Source organism: Acomys minous (genome assembly GCF_964271855.1).
Source record: "Acomys minous genome assembly, chromosome: 15".
Classification (NCBI taxonomy): Eukaryota; Metazoa; Chordata; class Mammalia; order Rodentia; family Muridae; genus Acomys; species Acomys minous.
The window spans coordinates 72,661,810-72,680,926 of NC_140497.1; the positions used below are offsets into that span (position 1 = coordinate 72,661,810).

The window sequence follows — 19,117 nt, forward strand, 5'->3', positions numbered from 1 at the left end:
AACATAGTCAAATAGATTTATCTTAATTGGGCACTTTTCTTTATATTGACATATCTGTTAGAAAATATAAAACCAAATACTTTAAATTGTATTCAGCAGTTTATATTCAATAGAATAGATGAAAATGTTTAGTTAGTACTCCAATTTAATCTAAATAAAGTTGATGATTATTTTATAAGCTAAACTGTACTCACTAGTCACTGTTAGGTCTAAGAAGATGACAGCACAATAAACGTGAGTTAGTTTGGCTTTAGAATACTACCCATTCTTTGTCAGCCAATATCTAACTAAAAGTGCATAAGGAAATTCAAACTCTATAACAGAAAAAGAATACTGAAGACAGTGATGATTTTCATTTCAAACTGTTTAGTGACATTCACAAAACTGACAGCCAGAGTAATGAAAGCGTATTTTATGGGGCACTTGTCCAGTAAGCTGAAGAGTTAGAGACCGACGAACATAGGGACCAGACTGTTAGACTATAAATAAAGCTCACCGCCAGTTGGCTTGGATGTGTTACAACAGAAGGGCTTGGCCTAGATGGTCTAATTTGATGAAGAGCATTCAAATGCAGACTCTGGTGTGAAACTTAAAGGCTAGGGCATGAGGTAGATAGTAAATTCCCCACTACAGATGTGTTCAGGAAATGAACACGCGTTTCACAAAATAAAAGTGAATAATATAAGTTTAAACTGGCCACCGGTACACTAAGCACTGGGAAGTGATGAGAAGCCAGGCAGTCCCATTTGTGGGATACCTGCTACCTGTTTAATCCCCCCTCCACCGCTGCAGCCCCCCCCCCAAAGCATCACATGACACGCAATATTGTGCTTGTTTTAGAGATGGCATACTTTTGAGGCTTAGATATGGGAAGTAATTTTCAAAGTGACAAACTAGTAAGTAACAGACACAATACTTGATTCTATGATCCCCAGATGCAGAACCATGATGCTATCACGGATGCCCGCATAATTATGGTAATTCTAATATTGCTTGGTGAGGTCTTCAACCATATCCCAAATCCTTTTCAGTGACTCGAGGGTGATTTGCCTCGAGGAGCCGACTATTTATCAGAACCCTCAAGCCGACGGATCCTTCCCTTACGATGCCGATGCCGTCAATGAACACACACTTTAAATGCAAGAGGACGCAGCTCAGGTAAAGTCAGTGAGCTGCCTCTTTGGGAAAGGGGAGGACAGGGTGGCTTCTCTGCTCCAAATCCTCCCCCTTACTCTCTCCCACCCTCTCCACAGGCTTACCTTGTCCAGGAAAGAGTATTCTGAGAAGTTTGCTGTAAGGCCAACTCACAGCAGGGTTGAGGTTGCACAGGTGCACGCACCTATTTACCCTTCCAGACTGTGGGTTCCAACTTCTAAGGACCTGTTCTCAAATGCCTCCCCACCCGCCCTCGCCCCCGCCCCGGCGTGTGTGTGTGTGTGTGTGTGTGTGTGTGTGTGTGTGTGTGTGTGTATGTGTGTCTTCCCCCTCCACTTCCAAGTTCACCTGCTATTATCACACTGGGCACAGGAGACTCTTGTGATCTAGCAGCCCGGAGCCTGAGGTGGCAAGCGTCCCTTGCAGTAGTGGGGAGGCGGAGCTGCCCGCGGGTGTCCCAGCGTCCTTGTCACACTCACCTGTTCCCTGGCAGAAGCCTGCGGGACGGAGGGCGCATGGCTGGCCCCACAATGCAGCTCCGAGCACAGTGAGCAAGTCCCAGCGGCAGTTAATTATTACTAGGTGGCCCATTGCAGAGGGTGTGAGCAACCTGGGCCACGCCCAGCGCCTCAGTGCATGTTGGGAGTGTTTACACAATCCTCCTTGCCGCAGGCAGGTACTCTGCTCTCTGTGCCTAAGTGGGCTGACGTCCGGGACCTTTGACTAGCGGGGTCTCCTGATCTTCACCAGCCACCCGTGCTGTAGATAAACGACACCAGCTGCGTTTTGTTTTTGAAAGGCTAATTCGTCTTTCAGCTTCAGATTTCTTAGTTTTCTTTTGTTTGGTCTTGCCTTCCCCCATCACTTGCAGGCACCTTTGCACCCAAGACATTTTTTTTTCCCTCACACCCTTAGGGTGTGCCAGAACCTCCCAGGCAGCTTGCAACACTCAGGCATTTGCCTGGCCCGACCACCTGACTTAGTTTTTATTATTATTATTATTATTATTATTATTATTATTATTATTATTATTATTATTATTATTATTCACAGAAGTGTCTAGTAGCCAGCAATTCATCTACTGAATTGGATGTGGGAAGTTCACTTTGTCTCAGCACCATCACTTTCAAAAGGAACCCAAACGACGACTAACCCTCTCTCTGTCTCTGTCTCTGTCTCTGTCTCTGTCTCTGTCTCTGTCTCTGTCTCTGTCTCTCTCTCTCTCTCTGTCTCTCTCTCTCTCTCACACACACACACACTCACACAATAAAAAGGATTATTTGTATTATTGATAGTTTAAAAAAGTCGATTGCTTTCTCAAGTGTTAAGTTTTTTACTTACTATTGTAAGTTTGTAATTACAAAAGGAATTTAATGAATTTTTGAGAGGAGGAGGCAGAGTGGACGCGTGTGTGGTGTCCTTTGTGCTGGAAAGCTGAAGGGACAGAACGACCGACAGTGACCCTAGGCTCACAGTGCTTGTTTGATGAGTCTATACGGTGTCTTCCATAGGATTCTGCTCATGCAGAAAGGTCAGACAGCTGAGTTAGCCTGTGGCCAGTGAAATAGACCGGGGGCTTTGGGATTTACCAGGTTTGGTCAGAGGGGTACTGGGTGTTAGGGTCCTGCGTAAGGCCGGGCCCGGTATTGCCTGTGCTAGTTTGTCCACGTTGGCCCATGAGCTCCTGGTGTGTGGTTGCTAGTGTGCACTGACCTTTGGATGATAAGGAACAGGGCCTGCTGTGTTTACAGGTTCCGCTTCCAGAACAACTCGCTCAGATCCTGGTTCCGCCCAATCGTCTGTGCTCAAAGGGCTCGCCTGTTTATTTTCAGTGTCTGGGCAACACTTTTGTGTTTTTGCCTTTATCTGCAGCCTTCCAACTGGACCCCTGTGTCCTATGAATGCCTCCTTGGGTAGGTGCATAGTTTTTCTTTGTAATGTAGCGCTTATATAGCATGTACAATGTGAAAAGTTTAGAAACCACACAAGTAAATGGAAAAAAAATATTTACAAACCTATCTCTGAAATAAAATTATTGCAAGCAGTGGGCCGAATGTCTGGACGGATGTGTTTGCTCTAGGAACATATCAGAAACCTGGCGGCATAGTTTGTTGTTTTTTATAACCTACTTTTATCTCAGAAAAGATATTGTGAGCTATTCACCATATGTCATGTCCGGTTATGTGTTTAGTTTTCTTACAAAGTGTTCTAACTAGCAGCACTGTGACATACCATATGTATGGGCCATTGTTTATTTAACAGCTCCTTATTGTGATGAAGTTTTCCTACTAAACAACTCTACAGAGAATGTCCATGTACAGTTGCCCTGCCTAACTCTAATTGTGGCTTCAAAGTGAAGCACCAAGGTGAAAGGGGGTATATGCTTTAAATTATTTTAAAATCTATTTTGCATCCACTTTATATGCATGGCTGTGTTGCCTGCATGTGCGCACACAGTGTGCTTTTAGTGACTCCTGACTGGGATGGCCTGGAGCTGGAGTTACAGACAGCAGAGCGAGTCACCGTTAGGAGCTGGGAACAGGCCCTGGCTTCTCTTCAGGAGCAGCAAGTGCTCATTGGTGCCCAGCCATCTCCATAGACCCTAAATTTTTTTTTAAAGTTGCTTTTTAAAAATTTAATTAATTTATTCAGATTACATCTAAATTGTTATCTAAAAGTTTTTAAATCCAAAGAATAATTTGTCAATTTTTATAACCCTAGGGCAATATGCTATCAATAGTTATTATGCTTCGTCCCAATCACTTATCAGTTTGAAAGTTTAAAATTCATATTTGATTCTGCTTTTTGAGCCCAGGGCTCACTTGGTAGCCTATGTTGGCCCCTGTCTCTTAGCTCTCTTCTTAATCGCCTGGGCACTGGGATTACAGGTGTTTACCACCGCCCTCAGCTGATACCGATTGCAAATATGTACAGAATTAGTTATTAGTAAAGTGGGCGTCTTTCTTTACATTTTCCTTTCATTTTCCCCTTTTTTTCTCTTTTGTGTTTGCTCTCGGCTCATCTTCCTCTTATGGACTTTAAATGTGTCTTTACAAATGAAGCATATTAACCTTCAGTAGTACCCATGCTGTGGTTTGACCTCCCAGGCTATTTACATCCTAGTCTTATTTATGGTACCTTTGACATACAAAAGTTTCAAAATTTAAATAGCCAAATCTATTAATTTTCTTCATTATTTGTAATGAGTTTAATAAAAGCTTATCTGTGTGTGTATATATATATATTATTTTATTTATTTATTTATTTATTTATTTATTTTTTGGGTTTTCAAGACAGGGTTTCTCTGTGTAGCCTTGGCCATCCTGGACTCACTTTTTAGACCAGGCTGGCCTCGAACTCACAGCGATCCATCTGCCTTTGCCTCCCGAGTGCTAGGATTAAAGGCGTGCGCCACCACGCCCGGCTTATATATATTTTTTCTTCTAGTTTTTTTCTCAGATATTATTTATTCATTAAATTCTACCCATCTGGATTTCTTACATTAAAAACCATGAAACATAAATCTAACTTCATTTTTCTAAGCGTCTCAACTGTTAAATATACCAAATTTATCAAATAATATAAAGATCCTGTCTGTCTCTCTACTTCATTTCCTAAGCCTAATATGAGGCTTGGGAGGCCTAGCCTTGATCAGCCCTAGCTCCTTTCTTTTTTCCTCCCATGCCCAGGCAAATTGGCAAGTCCTGATGATGTCATATCTTCAAGCCCCGATGATGTCATATCTCCACCTCTCTCATCACACATCAGAGCAAAGGTCCTGGACTGGCTACCGCACCGGCCTCCTAATTGGTTTCTCTGCCTTCACTCTGCCCTGCTGTAGCTCCTTCTCCACCTCAGCCAGCGGGATCTTTTGTAAACTATTTTCATCACACCACACCGACTTCCTTTGCTGAGGGCCTTTCTAATGGTTGCTCCACACATGCAGAGTGAAATCGAAGTCTGAGCCCCTAAGCGCGACATAAAAGGTCTTCTGCACCCTTATCTGCACCACCGACTCTCTGATTCTCTGGTGCGTCCTGGATACTTGGTATCCTGGCTTAGTTTTTCTCCTGGAATAGACCAGCCTTGTTCCTGCTGTACTGCCTTTGTGCTTGGTTCTGTGTCTGCCAAGAAATCTCTGCTGCAGTCACAGCGTCTTCTCATTATTCTGTTTTCTTTTTTTTTTTCTTCTTCTTCAAATACTGTTTCCTCAGAGAGGCCTTCCCCATGACCCTGTTTTGAGGAAAGTCTCCATTCTTTCTCTATCACAGCAGCCTGCTTTGTTGTGTGCATGGCAGTTATCACTGTCCAAGTGCATCTACATTTCAGGAAATTTCTTTATCTTTTTAAAGAAATTGAAAAAAAATTAAAAATTTTGTTCACTTTACATCCCGATTGTAACCTCCTCCCTCACTGTCTCCTGATCCCACCTTCCCTCCCTCACTCCCTCTCCCTCTCTCTCCCTCCCTCTCCTAGTCCGCAGAAAGGGGAGCCCTCCTCCCCTAACATCTGACCTCAGACTATCAAGTCTTGTCTGGACTGCCTGCATCCTCTTCCTCTGTGGCCTGGCAAGGCTGCCCAGCCAGGAGGAAGTGTAGGGGTCAGAATCCATGTCAGAAGTAGTCCCTATTCCCCATGTTAGGAGACCTACAAAGAGACTGTGCTGCCTATCTACTACATCTGAGCAGAGGGGCTAGGTCCCTACCATGCATGGTCCTTGGTTGGTGCATCAGTCTCTGCAGCATCCTTCTCCACCACCTGGATTTGTTGGCTCCATTGTCCTGAGACTCAGAGTGAAACATTGGGGTGGAGTGCAGGGAGTCTCATGGAAGAGTTGGGCAATTTTTTTAATCTTACATTTCCTCACATTGAAACATGGCACTAAGAGAGTGGAGACGTGGGTTTGATGCTGTGGTGGTGTGAGTGAGACCACGGGCATTTGAACACTTGGTCCCCAGTGGGTGGCACTATTCGAGGAGGTTTAGGTGGGATAGCCTTGATGCAGAAGTATGTCCCTCAGGGGGGCCTTTTCTAAAATTAAAATCTTTCCTCCACTTAGAAGTTCTCCCTCTATTTTGTGCTGTCAGTCAAGGATGCAAGCTCACAGCATCTTGCTTTTCCTGTTATGCCTGCTGCTTCCGGCCATGATTCCCAACAAGGATAGATTCTCATCTGTGGAACCATAAGCCCAAAGAAACTCTTCCTTTATACATTGCTTTTTATCACTGTGTTTTAATCACAGACACAGGAGAGTGACTAATACACATGGTCTGTCTTTGGTGTCCAGAGTAATGCCAGGCCCATGTCAGAGGCTCAAGAAAGCTTACATTGACTCATAATAATGATGAAGGTTAATATGTATTGCGAAAACAAGTGTACACCGTAATATTTCCTCATTTGAACTGGCATGTTATACAATAGATAAATAGAAATCGGAATGAGAATTTATGTTTTCTGTTATGGTCTGTATATCTGCAGTGTCATCAGTCTCATACTAACAAGACCATAGAACAACTCAACCCAACGACACTTCTGAAATCTCTTGCTTATTCTTGCCTTGCACTACCACAAACGACAGCTCCCTGTAGAACGCTAAGAGCTCGGGGAATAGCTACTCTACTCACCGGAAAGCATTTTTTAAAATCGTCTACATCTAGTGTCCGCGTATTAGCGACTGATAATTTCATGTCAAAGACAGAAAGTGGAGTGTCTCGTTGGCTGTTGAGTTGTTTTCTGAGTTAGGTTATTGATGCGAGTGTTGAAATGACTGTAGTAACGGCTCTGATTTGGCTCTTTTCACCCCCCCACCTCCACCACATTTCCTTTGTATGGATCTACCTGAACCAGTTCTGAGCTTGGCTATACTTGCTTTGGTCTATGGATCGGTACCAACATAAGGCTTGAATGATTTCATTTTTTTTTCCCACGGGGACTTCCTGCTTTTTGCTCTTAGAATTCCCAATGACGATATGAGTGAGCCTGGCTTGGTATGTGGATGTTAGGGACTCCCGGTTCAGTTGCATGGTTACCCCAGCTCACAGCCTAGAGCTCGAGCCCAAGCCAGCACACAGCTGATTAAAAACTCACAAACAACGAGAGACACAAGAAAAACTGCCCAGCTGAGCACAGGCTGCATTGTCTATCGGTCAGAACGCTGAGCCACACTAAAGATGTTATTTTAATCCACTAAATTTGGGGTATGCTTTTCATATGTACATTTACACTCCCATCGATATATTATTAATTAGAAAGTAAGAAAAATGCTCGGATTCCAATGCATTCTGGCTACATATAAAAGGGAAACAAAAAGAAAGAGAAAAGAGATTTGGGTTATTATTTAGGCTGACTAATTTCCATAAGCCATGAAATCACTTCTGGAAAATATTTAGAGGTCACTATGACTTGAAGTAAATATCCAGAAACAAACCATTTGTCCACTTTTCACTCCGTGAGCAGGGCTTGGCTTGTCAGTTTGCCTCATAGTCTTACACTTCTCTTTCCTACCTGAGGCTTCCCGTAGCTAGGAGCTGAGGGGAGTTCCAGCGGAAGCAGGATAGCCCTTGATAAAAAGGGGACTCCCATAAAAACCCAACTGGAAACCACCTTGTTCAGGAAAGTGGTCTTTACAGTGAACCAACAGACGTTATTTTTCCAATGTGAAAAAGTTTAAAACAAATACATTTTATAATTGAGAGGTTTTTTTTTGCTATAATATTATAATACATTACAATAACTGTAACAGGTTAATTCCTGTGGGAAAATTCAGAACATTTATGCAGAACTTGAAGAATAACATCACTTCCGGTTTCTGTTAAGAAACATGAAATAGCTTTTCTGTGGAAACAGATTACAGAAACTTGATTTTAAAAAAAATCCTTATGGGAAAAAACAAAAAGATAAAGGAGGAGAAATTTCCTTTTGGAATCCCCTACAGCTTTAGTTAAAGCAATGCTTTTGTTGATGTACAGTCATTGTGAACTTCTAGGTAGTTGAATATTTTAGGAGCTTTGTCCCACAGTGCCTACACTGCAGGGCTAAATGATTTGCCTTGGAGAGCAAGTGCCGCGTGACAGCTGATTCTGCAGCTTAAAGAAGGGAAACCCACTGTGTTGAGAAGCAGTAAAATGGTTTGCATTTTGAAAGTGACACATGGCTTCTTATTTTCACGATAGACCGTTTTCCAACAGTGTGTATGCCAAGAGGAAAGCGGCTTCGACATTGAAAAGTTGATCTGTACCAGGCTGCTGAAAAGCAGCTATCCTCTGGCAAAGATGATATAGGCTCTGCTCGGAGGAGGGCACGGTCTTTGGCTACAAAGGAAGGCTTGGTTCCTTTTGTCTGCCAGAGTAAAGGTTTCTAAGCACGGAACACAAAGCATCAATCACAGTGCACCTGTAAACTGTAAAAAATGCAGGAGCAGTGCCTGTGGTTTAATCAAATATAGTGATTATTTTCAAACAAATGAATGGGCCAGTAGTCTTTGTCCCGCTCCCAGAGGGACTCTCCTTAAGAATGAATATATGCAAAATACAAGAAAGTCACCGGACTGTGAAATGATGCTTATTCTAAATACGTACTTAGCAACTTAAAAAAAAAACAAAAAACAAACAAACCCCTATTGAATTTCTTATTGTATCTAAAAAACCCCTAGGTTTTGTGTATAGTTGAGGCTTCCAACAGATTATGAAATACCCGTGGGCAGTAAGATGGAGGGTCTAATGAAGCAAATAAATATATTTATCATCTTAGTTACTCTTTGAATGGCGAGAAGAGCTAAAATAATTACTTAACAAAAGTTCCAAATACAGCAACTGTAGCTTCGCTAGCTACAGCCGTTGCGTTGTAAGTTAGACCTTGGCACGCTTTACACTTGTCCCCGTTTTGTTGTCATTCTCTTCGCTTTAGCCTCGATCCCACTGCTTCCCCCTTGGTTGTCACCCACTTCATTGTCTGTTCCTATATGGTGACGTTTTTGTTTTTAAAGTCACATACTGTGTAATATTTTTGGTTTTGGACCCTGCTACTATCATTTAGTATAATGTCAAAATGCTTCCATGTTCAAGGCTGAATAATTTTTGTGTGTGTGTAGGTTACGTTTTCTTCGTTCATTCATCCAGCAATGGGCATTTAGGTTATTTCAATATTGTGACCATTGTAAATGCTGCTGTGGTGAACGGGGCTGTGAAGACATTCTTACAGTAAGATAGTGATTTCATCTCACTTGGTTATATACCCAGATGAGGGATTACTGGGTCGATGGTAATTCTATAACTGGTTTCTTTAGGCGTCCTAGCACTGTCTCCTATGGTGTCTATAAGGGTATGCTAGCCTTTTTTTTTTCTTTTCATAACTTTGCCAACATTTGTTGTCTCTTGTCTTTTTTACGTAGCCACACTAAATGTGTATGAAATGGCTTGGTGGCGATTTTAATTTGTATTTCATCAATATACATCAGCAGATCCAGATCCCAACCTGTGGGTCACAAGCCCTTTGGGGGTTGCAAATCAGATATCCTGCCTATCCGATATTTAAATTAGAATTCACAGCAGTAGGAAAGTTACAGTTATAAAGTAGCGGCAATATGATTTTATGGCTGGGGGGGGCGGGTCACCACATCATGAAGAACTATATTAAAAGGTCATAGTATTAGGAAGGTTGAGAACCACTCAGATGTATATTCTATATACGTCTACATGCTCTATGTATATACTACACATGTATGGTTCTGTTGTTGCTTTGAGACAGTGTGTCACGTATGCCTGGCTAGCCTGGAATGAGCTTTGTATTGGGCATAACGTTGGACTTCATTATAGATGTGTGCCATGCCCCTTGGTGATGTGACCCTGGGGTGGATGCACGTGATAGACAAGCTAATCTACCAACTGAGCTACATTTTGAGGCCAGACTGTTTTGAAATGTATTGTTTTAATTGCATAAAACATGCTATGTGCTCATGTAGAATGCTTATGTTGAGAAAAGCAGTCATGAAATTGCTCAAACTGCTACCTGTGCGATCAGTTCTCATGGAATGGTATTTTTATATCTGAGAACAACATACAGGCTGAGAAGTGACCCTATGACCTCCGAGAAGACAACTGAGATTGTGTGTTCTACAAAAACTGAGGTTTCAGTGGAAAATAGAACTTGAAAGAGGTTTTCTTGCTGACTCCTTGAGTTTCCTGATAAATGGTAGTTTTAGCAACTGTTTTTCTATTGTATAAAAAGTATGCAGACATGTGAAAGGTTTTTCTACAATTCAATAAACCACCATTTTTTCCCCTCGATCAATACATAATGCCCAAAGAATTTACATAAGTAAAAGATCCATCCAAAGTTCAAAACAAGCCTATAGGTCTGACTACTCACAGTATAAAAAGTTCCCTGATAGTGTTTCTGAGTTCACATGCGGACCGACCTCTAAGAAACTGCCACCCACTGGATTTTGCTAGAATATCAGAATTGAATGTCTCTAAATTATCTAAAAACTGCAAAAAGAAGGAACTATTAAAATACCCCCCTTTCAACTATATGTGTATGAAGTTTTTAACCTCAATATTATAAGGGGTGTAATTCAGAGATGCAAAATGCAGAAGATTTTTAATTAACCTAGATATTAAAGAGACTTGTAATCTATAAGACAATATTTGTTTTTAGTATGCTTTAGAAAATATAATTTTTCATAAAATGTACTATAAGATTAAAATGTGGTGATGTTAATAATTTTGAAATTACACACAAGTCTTAAAACCTTCCCAGTTTTAGTTTGTAATATGGAAAACGCTAATGACTCTAACCCACACAAGTACATGTTCTTCCTGGTCCCCGGTGTGCTGCTGACAATGAAGAGGATGGGGAACAGTTTGACATCTGGCCTTCTTGTTGTCACACTGTTCAACAGGCCAGTGTTGGAGCTACAAATCTTTCAGCTTGAATTCAGAAGTTCTAGCTACTTTTTTTCCCCTCAAAAAGAAACGAGAAAGAGAGAGAGAGAGAGAGAAGGGACATGAAATGTCATCTGAATCGCAGACCCGCTCTATCTGGACATGCTGCAGCCATCTTAGTCTCTTACTGTCGCTGTCTCTTTGTCTGTAGAGGGAAGACGCTGGTGGAGACTGCCAGTGGACGGTGGTGTGCAGCGAAGTAAGTGAGCGGCACATAGCCCTGAGTGGCAGCTGTTTCTCTGCTACACTGAGCTGTGAGAAGAGGCCGAAGATCTGGAAAGTAGCTTCTAAGACTTAAGCTTCCATAGCTGCGGTGAGGGGTCGTCCCTGGAGAGAACCCTAAAGGAGAAATAAAGGTAGACTGTGAGCAAGGAAAAGAAAGAGCAGTTCACAAAGAGTTCAGGATCGAAGTATGTTGTTCTTCCGTTGTTTCTCAAATGCTATTTGATTCTGTTCTAAAAGACAAAGACTCTTCCTCTCTCTTCTCGAACGTGAATTGAGGAGGGGAACTGGTAAGTGGGGAGAGTTAAGAGTTGAGTGGTGGGCCTGGAGAGATGGCTCAGCGGTTAAGAGCACTAGCTGCTCTTCCAGAGGTCCTGAGTTCAATTCCCAGCAACCACAGGGTGGCCCACAACACATCTATAATGTCATCTGATGCCCTCTTCTGGCCTGCAGGTGTGCACGCAGATACAACACTGTATACGTAATAAATAAATCTTTTTTTTTTTTAAAGAGTTGAGTAGTAAAAACTAATAACACAGCTGTCAGTAGACATGTGGGGGAGGGGAGAGACAGAGAGACGCACAGAGAGATAGAGATAGAGAGAGATAGAGATAGAAAGAGAGAGAGAGAGAGAGAGAGAGAGAGAGAGCGCTATGACAGACAGGGAAGACAAAGCCTCTCCACAAGCTGCAAACTCCAAAGAGCTTGAATTGTCACCCATCTCAGTGCTTTGCAATAACAGTGTTGCCACCACCTGCCGGGCTCTTTATTTTTGCATTGTTTTGTAGTTTTTCTTTTTTAAAGATTTCTTTTTCTAAACTAATACGACTGTGCTGGAGGCAGCAAGCCACAGCATAAAACGATTAGGCTCTGGGCTTAGACAGAATTGAGTTTGGCCCTTAGCCCTGCCCACAAGGGGAATCTATATTTTTGATTTCCTACCATGCCCCTGCCATGGCACGGGCTCCTCATGATACAAGTCAGCAAAAGGCGTTTGTAGACGTTTATGAAACTCAGGATGCCAATTTGGAGACAGCTGTTACCTGAAAATGATGCCAATAGATGTGCAATTACACACAGAAATCGTTCCAAACTGCACTCCGGGTTGAGTGGCAGGGGAGGGCACGACCAGAATCCGAACCCGCAAACAGCTGTGGCAGGAAGAGACGGAAAACTCAAAGACTCGCATAGCGCGAAGTGTAGCTAGAGTGAAGACAGCAAAAGGAGAGCACAGACGTCTGTTTGCTTGTGTATGGGCTGAGGCTAATACTACCCGGAATTACTTAGGTTAACAAGATGACATGATCCGGCCAGCCCTAGCTCATTAAATGGTGACTGCAGTTGGCATTAGGCAATCGCTACGGTGTTCAAGACAGTTTATTGAGCGACATGATGTCAGCTCTATATTCTCTTTATATTTCAAGTACACTGGCCCTTCGATTGCCCTTCAAGACCAAGGGACAGTGGACGGTTCCTCTCCTACCCAGCAGGATTTCAGTTTGGGGAGGAAAGGGGCGTGGTTTCTGTTGTTCTTTTAGGATAGGTGTAGCAGGATGGGGGAGGAAGGTGTTGAAGAAACTCAGTGTTCTAAGTCTCCCAGAGACATGTCTGGGAACGTGGCATTCCTTTTTCCTAGGCTGTCACTTGTATCCTGCAGGCAGAAGTTCCCACTTTGGGACACGTTGCTGCAAGCAGAGGTCTGAACAAGGAAACTACTGTAGAATAATCTGCAGCATCAGAGGACTCGAATTAAATGGCACAGTCAGATGGACTCGCCTTGTCTGGTGCCTTCTAAATGGACCCCAGGGGAGCACCCAGTGGCCCAGGGATAACACCACGCATCATCGCCTCAACAGAAATCCCATCCCCAGCCTCACTTCCCACTGTCTTCCTTTTCCAACCCGAGGAACAAGAATAAAGCCGGCAACAGTCGTCTCTACTTAATAAGATTGGGTGAGGACTAAGGGAGTCCCAGGGCACTGCGGAACCTCCAGTCTGTCAGAGTGTCTTAGGGGTTCTGTTGCTATGATGAGACTTTGTGATCGAAAGCAACTCGGGGAAGAAAGGGTGTATTTCCGCTTACAGTCTCACAGCACAGCCACAGTCACTGAGGGAAGTCAGCTCAAACAGGGCAGGGACCTGAGCCAGAAGCTGATGCAGAGGCCACAGAGGGCATCCTTCTTTCTGGCTTGTTCCTCATGGTTTGCTCAACTTGCTTTCTTGTCTCACCTAGGACTGTCAGCCCATGGCTGGAACTCCCAGCAGTCAGCTGGGCCCTCCCCCATCAATCACTAATTAAGAAAATGCCCCACAGGCTTTTGGAGGCATTTTTCTCTACTGAGACTCCCTCCTCCCAAGTGACTCAAATTGTGTCAAGGGGACATAAAACTCAGGTATGTTAGCTAGAAACATTGCAACACCCAGCCACTTACCCCATGCGCTCACGCGCACACACCACACGCATATTTTTATCACGTTGCTATCAGGATGTGAATATTCTTAGGGGGCGTGCATGCAGTCAACGGGCTTTGAATTCAGTGAGCTTTCAGATATCAGCTACTAAGGGCAACAGATAAAAAGAACAATGTTTTAATTTCTACAGTGTCTTTCAAAAGGAACCAATGCTGCTTTATGGCAGCGTGGAAGATACAAAGGACAGGTGGATGTTCATCTTGGAAGCATCTTTTCTTTCCTAAGTTCATGTGTGAACACCAATTTATTGCACCTCAGCAATTGCGCCAACTGCTGGGTACCCACCTCAGTGGAGTCAAGGCTTAAGTTGGTGTAGGATGGATATTGAGAATGTAGCATTGTCACTGAGCTGGGACCTTCAGCCTCCTGTGTCCTGGCTCCGACCTTGCAAACATCCTGGCTCATGGACAGCTGGTTTCCAGGCTTCTGGTTTCTGAATGCATCTTCCTTTGGGTACACAGTCATGGACCGACTGACCGACACGTAGCCAAACAAACAGAAAAGTCAACCTCACCAATAGAGGTGGGGTCACAAGGTAAATCGCTGTCCCCTCAATTGGTGACTGTGTGTCGAGAGTGTCACGACTTAACTGGGCAGAAACACATGAGCAAAAACCTCTGTTTGAGGCAGCGGTAAGGGAGGACGGGCTGAACTGCCCCCTCCCCCATTGATAAACTGCTGAAGGCTTAATGTGTCAGAGTGAAACCCAGCAGAGGTACCCAGAAGTAGGGAAACTGAAAAAGCCTGTGAGTTTCCCTCCAGGGCTCCACCTTGTGGTTATAGTACACATGGGCGACATTCTTTCTGGCATACTTCTGGCAGAATACCAATCTGAAATGGACCAGCTCCTTCTGATATACTTTAAAAGCCCTGGTTTCAGGAGAAACCATTTTTCTAAATCCTAACCTGCTGATTTGTTTTTTTTTTTGGTCAAAACTAACCCAAGGGAAGATGAAACCCCCAATCCAGCTCTCTGTAGCCCCAGTTTTGGTACGTGAATAATAAATGTGTTTCCCATAAGTCAGAATTTCGCTCATGTGTGAAGAAGTGCACAGTTTGAGTGATAACGGTTATTTTAGATTATTTTAAATGTATAGTAAAACCTCCCCAATACTTTTGAGATTACACAACTAATAATAACTGTAGTGATTTAATGATATTTTCCTCCCATACACGCCTCATACAGCAGATGGTGCAGTTGGTGAGTCTGTGTGTCCTCTTACCTTCCAGGTGGTCAGCATGGTGTTTGTAATTTTGAAAAAAAAAAGTTTGCTATGGTTTGCATTCTTAAATTTTGTGGCAGGAACAGCGTCACTGCTGTATTTCTTCTTATATTTGTTTTCTTGTTTTAAACTGAACCTTGCTGAGAGAACAGTCAAGGTGGACTGCCTGGAGGAAACACGGAACCTATGCTAGACATATATCCAGATTTTACATTATGGTTGTTAAAGCTGGATGTTCCATTTGCTTTGCTGCCGCTGCTGTTGCTATTTAATAGGAAGGTGGGGTTTCTTCATTTTTTTAATTTGATGTGGAAAAGCTTTGGTATTTTGCATTTTGGACATTTCAAGCTTATTTTTGACCTAAAACTAAGCTTAAATTCTACTTTAAAAAAAATCTATTGGATATTTCTGACTTATCTTTGCCTTACACAGGAAGTTCTTAATTGATTTTAGTGTCAGCCTATACTTGATGCTTTACAGCTCGTTCCATTTTTCGCGTTGGTAAAAACACACGTTCTGCGTTCTGTTTTTCTTGATGAGTAACCCTGAGTGGTGTTTTATAGGTGGAAAGCAGCAGGTTGGAATTTATAGCGTTTACTGTACTGTGAGGGGAAGATGCAAAGGAGGCCCTGGTAGCCACAGAAGGGAAAAGCACACATCATAAATACTCAGAGCGAGTCTCCACGCTTCCTGTAATAAGCAGCTTCTGTAACTTGCCCCTTCCCCACTTGTTCCCACCACACTGTCATAATGCACAGAGCTTTTCTTTAATGGCTAATTTCACTTAGGGAATTAAATAGTTAATATTCTGCCATAGAATAGTTTGAATGTGTAACTTGCAGTGCTTGAGATTTTTCTTTTTCTTTTTTTTTCTTTTTCTGAGCAGAAAGGAAGCTTCTTTAAGCAATCGCGAAAGTATTTAAATAACTGTTTAATGACCTGTTTAGCAAGAGGGGCTTCTTGCTAAAGATCCTGTTTGGGAAAGAGAGGTCTACCTTTATAACAATCGTACACCCAGTAACCTACAAAGGAAATTAGGGTCAGGGAATTCAAGTCCTGCTGGTTCGGCTGGCCCTGGGCACTGACACAGGACTGCACCCTGATGCCAGTGTGCTAAGGAGGTCCGAAAACACAGCAACTGGGTTTCAAGTCTAGAGTTTCAGAGGCAGAAAGCCCACAGTGAACCCGGGAGCTCGTGTTGCTGACAGCTTCCCAGGAGACGCCACTGGTCTCGGACTCGCCTTTGCAATGGGGACTGATCCTTTTCGCTGCCTCATCTTTTCTATGTCTTGGTGTCCAGATCCCTCGCCCCCGCCCCCCTGCTGTCCCCTTGCTTGGGTGTTGGAGCTCTAATCTTCACAACTAGGCACTCCACAGCTGGGCAACTGAGAACTGCCTGGGGTTCTCAGTCTGTGGGCCACGAGGCCTCTGGGTTCAAATGACCCTTTCACAGGGTCTCCCGAGACGATCCCAAAACACAGACACTTACATTGCTATTCATAGCACTATCGAGATCCCAGTTACGAGAGAGCGACAAAAATAATCTTATGGCTGGGGGGGTCCCCACAACAAGGTGAAATTTATTAATTGGGTTGCAGCATTAGGAAGGTTGAGATCCGCTGGGCAGTCATGAGTGCGAGACGGTCTCACTTAGCCCAGGTGTGTCTTGCTTCTGCAACTCTGACTAATGTCATCAATCGTTCACAAGGGGTAACAGCAAAGAAACACCTGCACTAAAGAAGTGATTTTTTTTGTTGTTGTTAATTGAGTAATTCCTATATGACAAACGGGAGGTCAGGAGATGAAACCTGTATTCTTGGGACTCAAATCTATAACTAGGGCACTTTGACAAAAATGCAGTTCTGGTGGCTGGAGAGATGGCTTGGCTGTTAATAGCACTTGGTGTTCGCCCAGGGGGACTCCGGTCCTATTCCTAGCTGCAGTGTGGTGGCTGGTAACCATCTGTAGCTCCAGTTCCAGGGGATTTGTATTCGATGCACATACAGATGAGCAGCCACACACAGAGACACATATAACTTAAAGAAGTTTAAAAAATTGGAAGTGCAGTCCCCACCACTGCACTGCAGGAATTCTGATGTTTAAATTTTGCTCATTTAAGAAGGTCATAGGTAGTTTGGCTACGGGTAATCAAGATTCCTGGTGCTTGACATTAAGAACATTCGAAGAATTTCCTTGTCCAACCAGATGAAAGCATATACGCAATAGAATTGTGTCTCATCCTTTCAAATGTTTCGTTAGCAGCTACATTGTACAAGCAGGGTTCTGGGTTCTGAGGACACAAGATGGGCTGATCACCGTGACCTTTCAACTATCACATGCTGTCTCTGAAAATGAGCCTAGAGTATTCTTTAGGTGATTTATACTTTGTTTTGCATCAATTTCAGTTTCTGTTGTTTCAGCATGTGCTGTCATTTCTTTTATCGATGCCTTCTTGTATATATTGATTACTTAATAGATACCTGTAATTATAGACATCAAATAAAATAGAATAGTAAATAAGAAATATTTTCTAAGAAAATCCAAAAATGTATCATATAGACTTCTACTGTATGATACAAACTAGGACAATACAATTCAGTAGTATGTGCAGCAAAACCAACACAGGAGACTATTATAGTTTTCACTGCAGCTTCCGTCAGTCATATTTTAGGGCTTAGACTGTAGCGCCCTCTAGTGGCAAACTTAATTCCTTTTTTTTTCCTTTTCTTTTGCAGACTACTGACTATGCTGAGTGCCTGAGAACAGTGGCCTATTAGAAGAGAAAGGAGATCTCCCTGTCTGTAGGCTGCTGTTTTGTTCTGTTGACAGTGTCCTTTGCCTTACAGAAGCTTTTCAGTTTCACGAGGTCCCATTTATTACTTGTTGATCTTAGGGTCTGTACTGTTGGTGTTCTGTTCAGGAAGTTGTCTCCTGTGTCAGTGAGTTCAAGGCTCTTTGCCACTTTCTCTTCTAACAGGTTTAGCGTGTCTGGTTTTGTGTTGAGGTTTTTAATCTACTTGGACTTTAGTTTTGTTCAGGGTGATAAATATTGGTCTACTTGCATTTTTCAACATGTAGACATCCAGTTAGGCCAGATGTAGCCAATGGACAGGTCATTCTCCATGTGGGGAAGTGAGGGGAGAACAGAAGACTGCCTCTGATAGAAACTCTGGTGCTTACAACTTGATCACTACCCCTTGGGAACCCTGTGGGAACACAGAGGAACGGTGTGCAGGCTATTCCCATGAGACCTGATAGGCTGTGGTCAGACCATGGGGGAGGAGGGCCCCATCTGTCAGAGGTCTAGGGGAGGGGAATAGGGAGGAAGAACAAAGGAGGGTGGGAGCAGAAATGAAGGAGAGATTAATCTGTTTTTTAGGATTCCAAGTGCGGGGTCGGAATGGTCTCGTGAGAGAACAGGTGAGGTTAATTCACTAGCCGAGCAACCACCTTGGGCAGGAGCTTAATTGTTGCCAGCTGAAAAGATCCCGTGACCAGACCCTGGGAGGAGATATATAAATGAGCCAGAACTGGAGGCGGGGTTTTTTTTTTTTTTTTTTTGGAGACTTGGGATAGATTTGGCTGTTCATTGCTGCACTTCAAGACGCTCCTAGAGAAAACCCCTCGAGGGAAGGCTTCAGGGCTCCAGCTCCTGCTGAGGTTCTGGGTTCTGGTTACCCCAGGCTCCAGTGGAAGAAATCCTGTGGCTCATGCCCAGAGAATTGTTCCCCAGAACTGATATCCTTATGGTTTTGTTATTGTGACCATTAATCCTCATTTCCTATTGTTTTGGGTAGTCGGGTTATAAGTGACATATACTCGGTCACTAAGTTGTTAATAAAATATATTGGTTAAGAAAACTGAGCCCACACAGAAAGATAAGCACAAAGGGATTACAATTAGGATGTAATGTGAATAAATTATAATAAAATAAAAACAATTAAAAAGAAGAGAAAGGAACCCAGAAGTAGTTAAAGAAATGTTCAACATCTTCAGTGATCAGGGAATTGCAAACCAAAATGACTCTGAGATTCCGTCTTACACCCCTAAGAAGGGCTAAGATCAAAAACTTAAGTGACAACACATGCTGGCCATGCTGTTGGG

The 19,117-nt window shown here is 43.1% G+C and overlaps 2 protein-coding genes across 5 annotated transcripts in view; one reads left to right on the top strand and one right to left on the bottom strand.

Moving 5' to 3' along the window:
- Positions 1 to 1,772, bottom strand: part of RASSF6 (Ras association domain family member 6) — a 36,882-nt gene extending 35,110 nt beyond the window's left edge. The window contains exon 1 of one of the 3 annotated variants that reach the window (XM_084760066.1): positions 1,635 to 1,772. In XM_084760066.1, the coding sequence (XP_084616192.1) occupies positions 1,635 to 1,672 (38 nt within the window). In that variant the 5' untranslated portion in view covers positions 1,673 to 1,772. The other 2 variants (XM_084760068.1, XM_084760067.1) reach the window with 2 other exon arrangements.
- On the top strand, positions 840 to 18,901 carry LOC311585175 (uncharacterized protein). Of its 2 annotated transcripts, XM_084760074.1 has the most exons (7): positions 840 to 896; positions 1,032 to 1,158; positions 2,907 to 3,068; positions 11,248 to 11,295; positions 12,976 to 13,271; positions 17,293 to 17,386; positions 17,749 to 18,901. In XM_084760074.1, exons 2-5 carry the CDS (start codon positions 1,106 to 1,108, stop codon positions 13,019 to 13,021), a joined length of 309 nt encoding a protein of 102 aa, XP_084616200.1. In that variant the 5' UTR covers positions 840 to 896; positions 1,032 to 1,105; the 3' UTR covers positions 13,022 to 13,271; positions 17,293 to 17,386; positions 17,749 to 18,901. The 2 variants fall into 2 exon arrangements, 1 of the variants encoding a protein (XP_084616200.1); XR_014775124.1 differs by lacking the exons at positions 2,907 to 3,068; positions 11,248 to 11,295.
- Positions 18,902 to 19,117: the final 216 nt, after the last annotated feature.

What these genes read in the sequence shown, in the direction of transcription:
- LOC311585175 (XM_084760074.1), top strand. Translation starts at nt 1,106, where the DNA reads ATGCCGATGCCGTCAATGAACACACACTTTAAATGCAAGAGGACGCAG. An exon ending in TGCAAGAGGACGCAGCTCAG is followed by an intron (nt 1,159 to 2,906) that starts GTAAAGTCAGTG and finishes CTGTGTTTACAG; the next exon opens with GTTCCGCTTCCAGAACAACT. An exon ending in TCCTATGAATGCCTCCTTGG is followed by an intron (nt 3,069 to 11,247) that starts GTAGGTGCATAG and finishes CTTTGTCTGTAG; the next exon opens with AGGGAAGACGCTGGTGGAGA.